Source organism: Blennius ocellaris, assembly GCF_963422515.1.
Source record: "Blennius ocellaris genome assembly, chromosome: 4".
Lineage (NCBI taxonomy): Eukaryota > Metazoa > Chordata > Actinopteri > Blenniiformes > Blenniidae > Blennius > Blennius ocellaris.
In genome coordinates this window covers 24468083-24481609 of record NC_137653.1, presented here as the reverse complement: position 1 = coordinate 24481609, position 13527 = coordinate 24468083, and the positions used below count along the sequence as shown (strand labels likewise).

The 13527-nt window shown below is 42.2% G+C and overlaps 2 protein-coding genes across 2 annotated transcripts; one reads left to right on the top strand and one right to left on the bottom strand.

The window, feature by feature from the left end:
- Nucleotides 1-480: 480 nt before the first annotated feature.
- ghrh (growth hormone releasing hormone) lies at nt 481-3776 on the bottom strand (the record flags this gene model as incomplete). Its single annotated transcript, XM_080494426.1, has 4 exons — nt 481-604; nt 688-792; nt 3089-3175; nt 3697-3776. 4 exons carry the CDS (start codon nt 3774-3776, stop codon nt 481-483), a joined length of 396 nt encoding a protein of 131 aa, XP_080350552.1.
- A 2379-nt stretch (nt 3777-6155) lies between these two features.
- cdk5rap1 (CDK5 regulatory subunit associated protein 1) lies at nt 6156-12793 on the top strand. Its single transcript, XM_080494515.1, has 13 exons — nt 6156-6527; nt 6631-6734; nt 6864-6898; nt 7192-7292; nt 7357-7567; nt 9027-9147; nt 9840-10070; nt 10150-10247; nt 10344-10399; nt 10955-11085; nt 11174-11323; nt 11409-11549; nt 12569-12793. The coding sequence occupies exons 1-13, from the start codon at nt 6284-6286 to the stop codon at nt 12713-12715; spliced, it is 1770 nt and encodes a 589-aa protein (XP_080350641.1). The 5' UTR covers nt 6156-6283; the 3' UTR covers nt 12716-12793.
- The last annotated feature ends 734 nt before the right edge of the window (nt 12794-13527 follow it).

Sequence of the window (13527 nt, the reverse complement as noted above, 5' to 3'; positions counted from 1 at the left end):
ATTTCTGAAGTATCCGATTGGAAAGCTCAGTGGAATTACGTGCCACTTTTCAAACAGACTGGTCATCACAGGGAGTTTTCGCAGCTTCTGATCGATCCACGTCCTCGTTCACCTGTTCACAGTCTCTGTTCTGTTTTTCTCTTGGAAGAATGAACCAACTCCAATTTTTTTTTATTTTCTCCACAACTTTTAATGTGAATGACAATAACATTACTTCCACTTGGAACAAACAAGAAAGTAAAAGAAATCCAGGATAAAAAGTTTGACGAAAGCCGGTGGATCTTTGTTTTTTGTTTTTTTCCTCAACTCAGCAGTCTGTGAAGAGGAAAGACTTGGGTTAGTGTGTGTGTGTGTGTGTGTGTGTGTGTGTGTGTGTGTGTGTGTGTGTGTGTGTGTGTGTGTGTGTGTGTGTGTGTGTGTGTGTGTGTGTGTGTGTGTGTGTGTGTGTGTGTGTGTGTGTGTGTGTGTGTGTGTGTGTGTTCACCGTGGCCCGATGACAGTCCCACGCACGCCGCTGTATCCACGATCACTCCGTATGGACGTGAGGCGTTCTTTATAGGTTCCCTCGTAGATATCCGACCGACGCTTCATGAAGCTCTGGTCTCTGCGTTGTCACACGGGGCACCAGTTCAGGTTTCATTTCAACTTTTTCAAGTGTTTGAGCTCTCGGTACAATCGAGTTCTTACCCCAGACGTTTGCCCATGATGGTCTGAAGGAACTTCCTGGCGGAGATCTGACCCAGGACCTTCCTGTAGCTGTTTGTAAAGATGGCGTCGGCGTGACGTCCTGACCTGAAATGACCAGAGTTCGTGTTGATTCAGCGTCGCTCCCGAGTCATTCTCATCGGAGCGTAAATTCATGTCAGTGAATCATTTGTTAAAGACAGAAGTGACAAGAATCAGCCCACTGCAGTTTGTATTCGAAAGTTGTCCGCAGGCCTGTTCTTGGTTTTTTTTTTAATCACACTTGTATTTATATAGGTTTAAATATGACAATGTTTGTTTATTCTTCTTATTTTTCGACCCGCTGTTCCTCAGTATTCTTATGTTGCACACTGGTTAATGCTGCGTTGACACAGAGGCACTGGGCGAGTGAAAATGGGATGTTTTATCTATGAAATGTTCTTGATTAATAGAAATAAAGTGTTGAATATTGATATTATCCGCTCCCTTCCTAGTTCAGTCATTGTTGATAATTATTGGGAGAACTCATCAATGGGATCAGTGTCTCCACAAAGATGAGGATCAATAATACTACAACTAAAGTCCAACTGAGCAAATGTGTTATTTCAGAGGAGTGTGTGAAGCTGGTCGCCCTTCGAATGACGAATGAAGAAGTTCTGGGTCTCAAACAGCCTGGTGACGCCTGGTCTAGACTGTAAGAGGCCAAGACTGAGTGAAGACTAAGACGGCTCCTGACGACTACAAACCCCGTTAGCACAGAGCTGGGTGATGACAGGAAGTGCCATCCTATTTCAAATCCAACATTAAAGGTTGTCAAAGCTTCAAATTGCCGGTTTTCCTGCCCCAGTTGTTGAGCTGGAAGTTGGAATCACATCACGCCACGAACTCTCTCATCTGCCTGGAGTTTAGCTCAAGTACAACAACAACATTCCTGAATGTTATTTACATCAACATTCCTGAATGTTATTTACATCAACATTACTGAATGTTATTCACATCAACATTACTGAATGTTATTTACATCAACATTACTGAATGTTATTTACATCAACATTACTGAATGTTATTTACATCAACAACATTACTGAATGTTATTTACATCAACAACATCACTGAATGTTATTTACACCAGCACATGAGCAGTCTCAGGTCAGAGTTGAATAATCAAGATTTTGACCTTGACTTGGATTATTATTTTTTACTTCTTGCAATACTTCCTCTCAACCTCTTCCTCTCCACTTCTTCCTCTCAACCTCTTCCTCTCCACTTCTTCCTCTCTACCTCTTCGTCTCTACCTCTTCCTCTCCACTTCTTCCTCTCCACTTCCTCCTCCCTATGTATTCCTCTCTACTTCTTCCTCCCTACGTCTTCCTCTCTACCTCTTCCTTTCTACTTCTTCCTCCCTACGTCTTCCTCTCTACTTCTTTCTCACTGTGTCTTCCTCTCTACCTCTTCCTCTCTATGTCTTCCTCTCTACCTCTTCCTTTCTACTTCTTCCTCACTACGTCTTCCTCTCTACTTCTTCCTCTCTATGTCTTCCTCTCTACTTCTTCCTCTCTATGTCTTCCTCTGTACCTCTTCCTCTCTACTTCTTCCTCTCTACTTCTTCCTCTCTATGTCTTCCTCTGTACCTCTTCCTCTCTACCTCTTCCTCTCTACTTCTTCCTCTCTACTTCTTCCTCTCTACTTCTTCCTCTCTATGTCTTCCTCTCTACATCTTCCTCTCTACTTCTTCCTCACTATGTCTTCCTCTCTACTTCTTCCTCTCTATGTCTTCCTCTCTACTTCTTCCTCTCTACTTCTTCCTCTCTACTCCACATCTGACCACAAGATATTGTCCAACCTTTTGTTTCTGCGTCTACTTCTTCTGATTCACACAGTGAGCTTCGTTACTTTAATATCCAAAATGCATGTCGCTCTATGTGACGTCCTCTTGCCCCACTCACTGGAAAGTCTACTTGCACGAGAACTGAGACCAATGATTTCAGAGGGACCGGAGTTTCCTTGTTAGATCCGGATCAGAGTTCCGGGAAGCGTTCACACATGTCCAAAAGAAGCGGCCTTTCCCAGAAAGTCCCTGAAGAAAACCCTGGCCTGCATCAAACAGGGAACTGCAAACGTGCTCTTTACTAACATTTCTAAGAGCTCCAGGAAACAAACTCTTAGACTGATCACCTGAAAATGGAAAAAAAAAAAAAAAAAGATGAGGTCCGATGATGAGGCTGGAGTAAAATTACACATTTTCAGTTTTAGATCATGATCGCCTTGCAATAGTTGAAAAGGAAACTTCCTGGGAGCAAATCCTTGAGATGTTCTTTGACAAATGTCCATTCTATTTAATGAAAAAACAAAAGACATTTCCCAAAAGCACCGGCTGACGACGGAGGTGTGTGATGGTACTGACCGCAGCTCTGCTCGCTCCAGTGCAGGACGCCTGTCCGGATCCTTCACCGAGGACGTCATCAGGATGGACGTGTCCCTCTGGCCAAACCTGAGAAACACACACACACACACACACACACACACACACACACACACACACACACACACACACACACACACACACACACACACACACACACACACACACACACACACGAATGGAATTGTATTCAAACGACACTTATGTAACCCCCCAAAAGAATCCAGAAATACTGATTTGACCTAATGATGTGTGAGTCTGATGACTCCCTCCCTGCTTTCCAATCTGACATATTCTGCAGTGTGGCTGTAACGCGGTGACTAATCCAGACATCTTGACCCTTGTTAGCATAACAAATGCAGTGGACAAAACCAGGACATGCAAAAACAAGCCGAGAGGCTGCGGGCTTCACGTGGATGAAACCCATTGACCCTGGAATTCATTTCATTCAAACCAAACACTTTTTCCTGCACTTTCAACTGTTATGTTGTTTGATTTCGAAGCCGTTTTTACCTGCTGTGACACGAGAACTTTTCCCTCCTGAACATGATCGGCGATGGTCGTGTGAGAGTGACAGTTGATTCGCTCACCTGATGGACGGGAAGAGCGGTGAGCCCGATGAAGACACCAGCAGGCAGCAGAGCAGCAGCAGAGCAGCTTTCTCCATCATCCCCACCACAGCCGGTCCTGGAGAGATTACCGGGGAGACAGCGAGCACCATCAATGACAGCAGGAGGAGGAATTTCATCTGAAGAGAAAAGTGCTGAGAGCACAGTTTTCCCCCCTCCATTGCTCATCTCTCTGCACAGTGGAGTGTCAAAAGAAATGAGCGTTTCACAGAGATTGTGAAATGTGGTTCACCTCAATGTTCTGGTAAGTTCCTCTTCACTCTGCACCTCCCGCTCTCATCGTCTCACAGCGAGCGAGCCGCAGCAGCGCTTCTGTGGTCACTTTATAGCCAACATGTGGATCTGTGTCACTCCCACTGCACACATCATCACCCTCTCGCTATGATTCATACTCAACTTCAACACTGGAGAGTGCCACACTGAGACGAAACAGCTGATTGAACCATCACCGCTCTCAAAACTGCTGGATTACAAGAATCACAATGTCTCAGAACTATTCATGTGTAAATAAATGTCCTTTTATTCTATATAAAAAAAAAATCTTCAAATGTTAATTTGCTGAAATATTGAATCAGGTAAAATAACTTGTGACAGTTTACTCTTGTGATTATGATGCATTTCCTCAAGAATCAACAAATTCACTGAAATCATCATTATACCAAACGGTTTGATATAATTCTATCTATGTGTGGAGGCAAGGCAAATTTATTTAGAATAGAATAGAATAGAATAGAACAATAGAAAAAAAGATACATATACTTCATGAATCTTTACATTGCTGCTCCACACAGAATAGAATAAAACGAAGTGAGTAGAAGGCTAAAAAAGATCAAATAGAAGTAAAAAAAGAAAAAAGTGTTAAATGTCAATATGTAACTAGTTCTTGGTTAAATTGAGCACAGAAATAATTAATTTGAGAGAGAAAAAGCAACAAACACTATTTATTATTACATTAAAACAAGGAGATTCAGAATCTTAAGCATTAAAGATGAACATTATGAAATATATTCAAACAAAGTGATTAGAAAAGGATAAAAGGGGGAATAAATAGTAAAAGCTTTACGATAGGTTCAGATAAAGGTAATAAAATAAGTCAAATCTATTGTTTATTGGAAAGCAGATAATGTGCGTGAAGGAATTAAAAGAAGTGGCATTATAGTCACAATATCTAAAATCCATTAAGAACAATGTGGATAAAAATTTGTTTTTTGTAAAGGCTTCAAATGTCACAGTTTTGGAAAAATGCTGAATTACAGTACTATTATGTTATGGTGCATTTAATTAAGAATGAATGAATGAAGTAACATTGTAATTATATCAAAAGTTAGATCATAATCATACACAATTGTTGTCCTTGTTATGATTCTTGTTATTATTCAGTTTTTGTGTAAAATATATGATGTGAAAATTCCAGTGATTGGAATGAAGTTACTGACTAGATTTTATTTAAGAAATGGTTTATAAAATGATTCTGGGCTCCCGTATTAATAAATAAATAAATAAATAAATAAATACATACATACATACATACATACATACATACATACATACATACATACATACATACATACATACATACATACATACATACATAACAATCTAAGCTTCAATCACTGCGGAGCGGAACGTTGCTCCACGTCGACATTTCCTTCCGGAACCTGAAGAAGGAGGTATGAGGGGAATGTTTTACAACACGGACATGGACGTGGGTTCAAGATTGAGCGGGATATTTACTTCCGGCTTGGTCGACGATTACAGGCGTCGACGATTGATCAGTAAAACAAAACACTAATAATAATTAGATTCTAATTATACACGAATCAGCAAACGGATATCTTCTCGTTTGCACATGCGCGGATTTGTGGCTCAATCTTCAGTCATTACAAACACAAAAGTTCCATTTGATTGTGTTAAAATTTAAATAACTTCACATTTAAATAAATACTCTCAATGAAGTCATACACAGAAGTCCAGTAACAACAAACAACTTACGTGGAGACTGAATGTGGTATACGTTAATATTAATAAATCATCTCACTAATTATCAACAGATAATTTATCCCAGTCTTCTATTGGCTGTCAAACAGACAATAATTTAGTGTTACAGGTCATATTGATCATGAGATAAATGGAATATCATTAATTATGACGTTCTTTTGTTTCTTGTTACCAGAAATAATTAATTCAATTAATAAGATAATAAAAGAAATACAATCTTGTTTTGAGTCAATGTTTAATACTTGCACTCATAAATGAATGAAGGCGACCATAAAACCTCTGCTCTGTCTCAAAATGCTCTTTCTCAAATTAAATCATCATTCGATGGAGCGTATGATGCGACCGGCGGAGACGAGGGAGGGATTTCTCTTGACCTTCAATCATCTTTGGCTCCACATGATGTTCCTGTTGTGTGACATTTCTGCGCGTCTCTTCTTTACTGGAACTCGTTAAACACACACTTTAAAAAAAATAAAAAAAATCTACAAAATGTTTGCGTGCGACCACAGCTGAGGATTATTGTCTGCACGGATCAGAAGAGCAAGACGTCATGGAGCTCCTGAGGACTTTATCTCCACTGTTTACTGTCCAGAGGTTACCTGTCAGGTGCGCGCAGCTCAGATTGAACTCCTCACAGAAGAGGAGGGATGAGTTCAGGGGACACGTGTCTTCTGGTCCAGACTTCAAGGACTTCATCAGGGGACTTCCACACACCCAGAGAACTGCAGAGGAACATCTTGCAGAGACACATGAGTACCTGGGTGAAGAGCTGCACGTGGGGACTTCCAGGAAAGGTCAGTGTGCAGCTCTGAGGGAACATCTGCAGCTCTGAGGGAACATCTGCAACTCTGAGGGAACACCTGCTGTTTGACTGATTGTTCTGATTGTTGTCTGCAGTGTATTTTGAAACCTACGGATGCCAGATGAATGTCAGCGACACACAGATCGCCTGGTCCATCCTGCAGAAGAAAGGCTATCAGCGCACTGCTTCCGTAAACGAGGTACAACTGGATTACAAGGAGACTTTCACATTTCTGTGTCACCTGTTTCAGTCGAATTAACGTGTGTGTGTGTGTGTGTGTGTGTGTGTGTGTGTGTGTGTGTGTGTGTGTGTGTGCGCGCACTTGCAGGCTGATGTTGTTCTTCTGGTAACGTGCTCCATAAGGTGAGAGGTTGCACCCAACATCTGGAATACAATCCAGGAAAGCAGTTAGTGGGAAGAAGTTGCTCTGTAGTCAGGATGTAAATGGAGGAAGATGCTCTATAATCTGGACATTAGTAGGATTAAAACACTATAACCTGGTAACACTATAACCTGGCTGCGAATGGGAGGAAGTTGCTCTATAATCTGGATGCTAGTGGGAGGAAGTTGCTTTATAATCTGGATGTTGGTTTAGGAAGTTGCTCTATAATCTGGATGCTGGTAGAGGAATATGAATCTGATCCGTTTCTGAACAGAGAAAAGGCTGAACAGACCATTTGGAACCGTCTGCAACAGCTAACGGCCATGAAGAAGAAGCGAGTGAAGAGTCACACGCCCATGAAAATCGGTATCTTAGGTAAGGATCTGCAGGTTGAGGTGTTCCTGACCTCTGTGGCGCTCTAACCGGACGCTCTGTGCAGGCTGCATGGCCGAGAGGCTGAAGACCGAGCTCCTGGAGCGGGAGAAGCTGGTGGACGTCCTCGCTGGGCCGGACGCCTACCGGGACCTCCCGCGCCTCCTGGCGGTGGCTGAGGGAGGTCAGCAGGCGAGCAACGTGCTGCTGTCGCTAGAGGAGACGTACGCCGACGTCATGCCCGTGCACCATGCTCCTCGAGGGAACAGCGCCTTCATGTATGTTTGACGGATAATTAACTATAATCAGGAATACTTCCAAGACACCGAAGGTGATAAATGTTTTTCAATTGATCCAATTGGGGAAAAAAGCTGTCACTGAATACATTTAATAAAGAATATCTCGGAAGAAAAACACGGTTTCATTCAACATGGAACAATAAAAACGAGTTTAATACAGGGGGGCGCTGGTTTACTGATACGTTTGAAATTGTAACATAAAAGTTATGATGAAGATGCTTGATGGCTAAAACGGACAAAACTATTGGGCCTTGAATCGACTAAAAATGACAAGCCACAAAAAATAGCTAAAACTGACTGAAATATAGAAAAACATGTTAAAATTACTTTAAAAGGTCAGAAATAAACATGAAACTGCAAAAATGGCTACAATGGCTAAACCTACTAAAATGGGTAGAAAACTATGAAATGGTTAAAACCATTTGGAAAACCATTAAAATCTATTTGAAAGAATACATGGAAAAACCCTAACGCATGATATTAAATACAACTGCAACAGCTAAACTCTAAAAATTAATGAATAGAAAAACAACTTCATGGTTTTTTAAAACCATTTTCAACAGTTAAATTGGCAGAAATTGAGAAAAACTTTTGAAACAACAAAATAAAAAAGTTAATTTCCAAACAATGCTGAACCTGCTAAGAGACAAAGCTAGCCCAATAGCTATAATTACTATAATGTTTAAAAATGAATAAAACAGAAATACTAAAAGTAGCTCATCAGCAAAAAGCTAACAGATATGATAGCTAGATATAGCAGAAATGGTGGAAACGGCTAAAATGGCCAACATTGAGAAAAACTGAAGCAACTAAATATAAATGGGGGGAAAAAAATCATAAAATTGCTAATTTGGCTAAAAATGCTAAACCTACTACAACAGATAATGGCTAAAATGATTAAATGGATACAAATCATAAAGTGGCCATAATTGCTAAAAATGGGGAAACCCCTAAAAGTACCAAATCTGTCTGAAAGACTAAAACTGGTTCATCAACTAAAATCTATCAGCTGTGATAACTAAATATAGCTTAAACAGCTAAAGTGGCAAAACTGCTAAAATGGCAGGAAATGTCAAAAATTGCAAAATTAGCTAGAATGGCAACGGGCTGTAAGGACACTGTGTCAAAGAATGCGGTATGAAGAACAATATAGACGCCTCACTCGTGTACAGTGGCGTTTCTAGATGTAAACACTTGGTGGGGCAAGATTTTATTTCAGGTCTCGTGACATCACTGAATTTCAAAGTAAAGTGGGTGCACAACATTATTACGACCGTACAGATGCTGATCCCGTAAAAATGTTGAGCCTTTGGAGATGGCGAGTTTCAAACTCATCTTGAATATAATCGACCTAATGTATTTAGAGTCTTAACTGTTTGTTAGCTGCTAACAAGCTTGTGTGTGTGTGTTTGTGTGTGTGTGTGTGTGTGTGTTTCAGCTCCATCATGCGGGGCTGTGACAACATGTGCAGTTACTGCATCGTCCCGTTCACTCGCGGGAGGGAGAGAAGTCGACCCGTCAGCTCCATCATGGAGGAAGTCCGAGTTCTCTCAGACCAGGTGGAGTTGAACTAAAACCACGTTGACGTGGACCATCCAGATTTGAGACTGTGGAACCGTGGACTATTGAACACACCCAAAACCTGAAGTCTTCTCGTTGTTGGTTTTGAGGGAAAGGTTTTGCAGGATTTTCACTGCTGTGTGCAAAAAAAAAAAAAAAAATGCTGCAACATTCAGATAAAATGTTCAGAAATGTGTTAGAAAGCTGGTCTTTTCGCCTTTCTTTGAGAATCCTGCTGAACATTTGTAACATTCAGTGGTCTGTGTTTCTGTTAACCGTTAGCTTTATTGCTATCAACTGGAACAAAAAGACATTTTTATGCTGAGTCGGCGACACATGAAGAGCGAATATTTGAACAACGTTCTTATGCAAACATGCTGACTCTGCTTAAATGTTACTTGTTAGCATGGTGAGCTCATGTGAAACATTTGCTAATGTTAGCGTTCAAAAATAACCATCAATAACCATATGAGATGCTTCTGTATTGTGAGGAAGAAACGAGTATAATCCCATCCAATGTTGTAGTACCACTCCTCACCACAAGGTGGTGTAGTGAGTTGATCAGCTTTCTGGAAGCTGAACTCCCTTCTTAATGTGTCGTAGAAGTCTGAGATGAAAATGTAGCATAACCACAGATTCTGGTTCTGTTCCTCTGGTTTGATGGACTTGGTGTTTGTTGTTTGGCGTTCAGGGTGTGAAGGAGGTGACGTTGCTGGGTCAGAACGTGAACAGCTACCGGGACACTTCGGAGGAGAACTTCTGTGGCTCGTCGCCCACGAAGCTGAGTCGCGGCTTCAGGACCGTCTACCAGTCGAAGCGAGGCGGCCTGCGGTTCTCCGACCTGCTGGACCGGGTGTCCCGCATCAACCCCGACATGCGGATCCGCTTCACCTCTCCCCACCCCAAAGATTTCCCAGACGAGGTTCGATCGACCAGCCTGAACGCGCCCTGAGAACCAACGTGTCAAACCAAGGTCTAAGAGTGGCTGTCGACTTTCGCAGGTTCTGCATCTGATCGCAGATCGAGGGAACATCTGTAAGCAGATTCACCTGCCTGCTCAGAGTGGAAGCAACCGGGTGCTGCAAGCAATGCGTCGTGGGTAAGAGATCGTTGGTATTCTCATTTAAGAAAAAAAACAAAACACAAACAATCAAAATGATTCAATCTGTAAAATGTGATCTGCTTAAATGACCAGATACACCAGAGAGGCTTATCTCGACCTGGTCAAGAACATCAAGCAAATCATCCCAGGTACTCAACACAGCTCCTACGCGTCATTATTGGTATTCTGCGGTATTCTATGCTGAAGACAAATATAAACACAACACTTTGGTTTTTGCTCCTATTTTTCATGAGCGGAACTCAAAGATCGAAGACTTTTTCTGTGTGCAAAAGACCTATTTTGAGGAGAAAGTGCTCACTAACACAGATTTAGACTGATTTGTGCTCCATTTGCGTCCGAGCGTGTATTTGTTGACGTGTGTCTCGTCAATGGTCATATCAAGGCTGCGCTGAACCAAATTACAAGTGGCGTTCCTCAAGGCTCCATACTGGGCCCACTTCTGGTATGCAACTGGAGTACAATGTGCCATCACAACCACGCTGATGACACAATGACTTGCATCACTCTCTCACCTGCAGACTTCAGTCCAATAAAAACATGAAGTGAGGCTTGTCGAGCATCTTCTCTGGCTTCTCAAAGATGTTCTAGTAATGTGTAGTCAAGGAGATGCTTTTAGAAACTGGATATTGATTCTTGTTTTAAAAGACTGTTATCTTTGAAGTGTTTCCTTCTCTTTGTGTCAGACGTGAGTCTGAGCAGCGACTTCATCTCCGGCTTCTGTGGCGAAAGCGAGGATGACCACCAGCAGACGCTCTCTCTGATCCGGGCGGTGGGCTTCAACGTAGGCTTCCTCTTCGCCTACAGCATGCGGAAGGTGAGCGCGCATCCCGGTTCCTTCCCCGCCGCCGCCTGCTCCGAGAGTTTGAAGGTGCGCTCCACCGTTTCCGTTCTCACCTCGTCAGAAAACGCACGCCTTCCACCGGCTGAGCGACGACGTGCCCTCCGAGGTGAAGCGGCGCCGGTTGGCCGAGTGCATCGACGTCTTCAGAGAGGAGGCCCTGAGGGTCAACGCCGCGCTCGTGGGCAGCAGGCAGCTCGTCCTGGTGGAGGGAGTGAGTCCGGCAGGCACAGCGTCGCGCCACGCGTTTGGCTTTTCTCCTGCTCTGCTCTGAATAACTTTCATTTGCTTCTGAGCAGGAGAGTAAAAGATCTGCCAAGGATCTGTGCGGGCGAACCGACGGCAACATGAAGGTGATTTTCCCCAAAGAAGACGTCGGCGCCCAGCCTGGGGGCTCCAGCACGGCTCCCATCGGAGCTGGAGACTATGTGCTGGTGCAGGTAGGAAAAATAAGTTTGCAGTTCCAACTCAACTTTTTTTTTTTTTTGCAAAACAGTTCAATTACAATTGAACTATATTTATATAGCAAGGAAGTGTTGAGCCTCCTTTGGTTTGCTTATTGAGAATTCGAACGTTAGTTATCATGGCTGTCGCTTAAACACTTCCGGGGGCGAAGGAAAAGTGGCTAGGAAAGGAGATAGGAGAGACAATATGGAAGCACCCACAAGAGGAATTACTTCCTCCTCTTTTCTGAAGCTGGGCATGTGTAGATTTTGGGGGCAAAAATAAATGTAGACATTTTTGGATGAGCAAGAACCATGTGAAAGTGTTAAAAACAATATAATATGACCCCTTTAACTGCACTCAAACTATTTTGAGTAGTGCTATTTAAGGGGTTAATGAGGTGTACCTTCTTTCGTAAGCAAAAGTTAATGCGTTTGATCGGTTACCTTCAGAGTTTTTGAAAATACAGAATTTTAACACTTAATTTATTTTCAGACCTACTTTGTTATATTTTGAGTTTTTTGAGCGAGTGTGAAAAAAAAAAACACGATTAAATGTTATTGATATGGATGTGGTTAACCGGACAAAATTACATTGTGCTTTAAAGCTTCGGCTCTGTTTACATAACTGCGTCAGAGCCACTGAAAAGGCTACTTTTCGAAAACTCACGGGCTTTGTGTCGATGGTTAAAAGGCTGCTACAGCACAGGCACACCCCGGCCGTAGTAAATACCGTAATTTCTGGACTATAAGCTGCAACTTTTTTCACACACTTTGAGCCCCGTAGCTTATATATATAATGACGCGGCTAATTTATGGATTTTTTTGTCCCACAATCCTGGTTTTTTGAACCTGATGATCAGATAATCTCTTAAATTGTAATTTTTTTTAGTTTTAGTTAATTATTTGAACTGCTATCGTTTTAATGTTAATCATATCATTTACTTATCCGTTTGAAAGAAAGTGATTGACGAGTGGAAGTTATCCCTCATGTTTTCATACCTCGTGTGTTTCAGATCTCTTCGGCCAGTTCCCAGAGCCTGAGAGGCCGAGCGCTCGCTCACAGCCGCCTGAGAGACGCCGTGCGGCAGTGTGACACTCTGAATGGACTTACACCCGGTGACCCGGTGACCCCGGGCACCGCCATGACCGGAAACTCCTGAGAGGTGCTTCTTTTAAAAGATCCCCCTTTTTATTTAAACTGAACTGCTGTGATGACAAATAAAAAACATTGAACTGTGTGAACGCTCCACATAATATATCACCGTGAACAATGTACATATTGCAGAAGTTAAAACTGATTTCAAATGTGGCGGGAAATTATTCACGATTACCATCTTGTTTGGGTTGAAAGTTGTCTGTCATGGACACTGTACAGGCACTCAGTAGCTCGTTATGAACTTTCTATTCATCATTAACCCCAAACTTTCCAAAAGTTGCTTCTCAATATGTCACATGACCAGACAATGGAGAAAACGATAACCTCGACTTCAGAAAATACAGTAACCCACAAAGAGTGTGCAAACCACTAATTTGAAGATGATTAATTGACGGCTCTTATCCTTTAAGTCCTCGTGGCCAAAGGCTAAAAGTCCGAAGCGTAGAAATCAAGAAAAAAAAAGACAAAAATCAACAAGCTGCTGTTTCTGAAATGCTGCTGGTGGAAACCGAGGACACACTATGGAAGAAGAAAGAAATAAACGCAGGTGGCAAGAGAAAGAATCTCTTTTTTTAAAGAAGGAATCTCAATGTGAAGAATATTTATCACAAATCATGTCCCCATTGCAATTCAACACTGAAAGGAAGAGCCGCATTTATGAGAAACCCCACATGACTCCTCCTGAAGTGTCTTTCTGAGTGATGAAGCAGAGTTTAATGGGACTCGGGGAGTCAGCACATCCGGAGAAAGTCGTGGACAGAAACGGGAGTCGGAAACTCAGAGGGACAATTTTCCGAGGGGGCGTGTTACAGGAAG

Bases quoted from the DNA above. Each gene is read 5' to 3' on its own strand.
- cdk5rap1 (XM_080494515.1), top strand. From the start codon at position 6,284: ATGGAGCTCCTGAGGACTTTATCTCCACTGTTTACTGTCCAGAGGTTA. The intron at 6,899-7,191 runs GTGAGAGGTTGC...GTTTCTGAACAG, and splicing joins CTGGTAACGTGCTCCATAAG to AGAAAAGGCTGAACAGACCA. The intron at 9,148-9,839 runs GTGGAGTTGAAC...TTTGGCGTTCAG, and splicing joins TCCGAGTTCTCTCAGACCAG to GGTGTGAAGGAGGTGACGTT.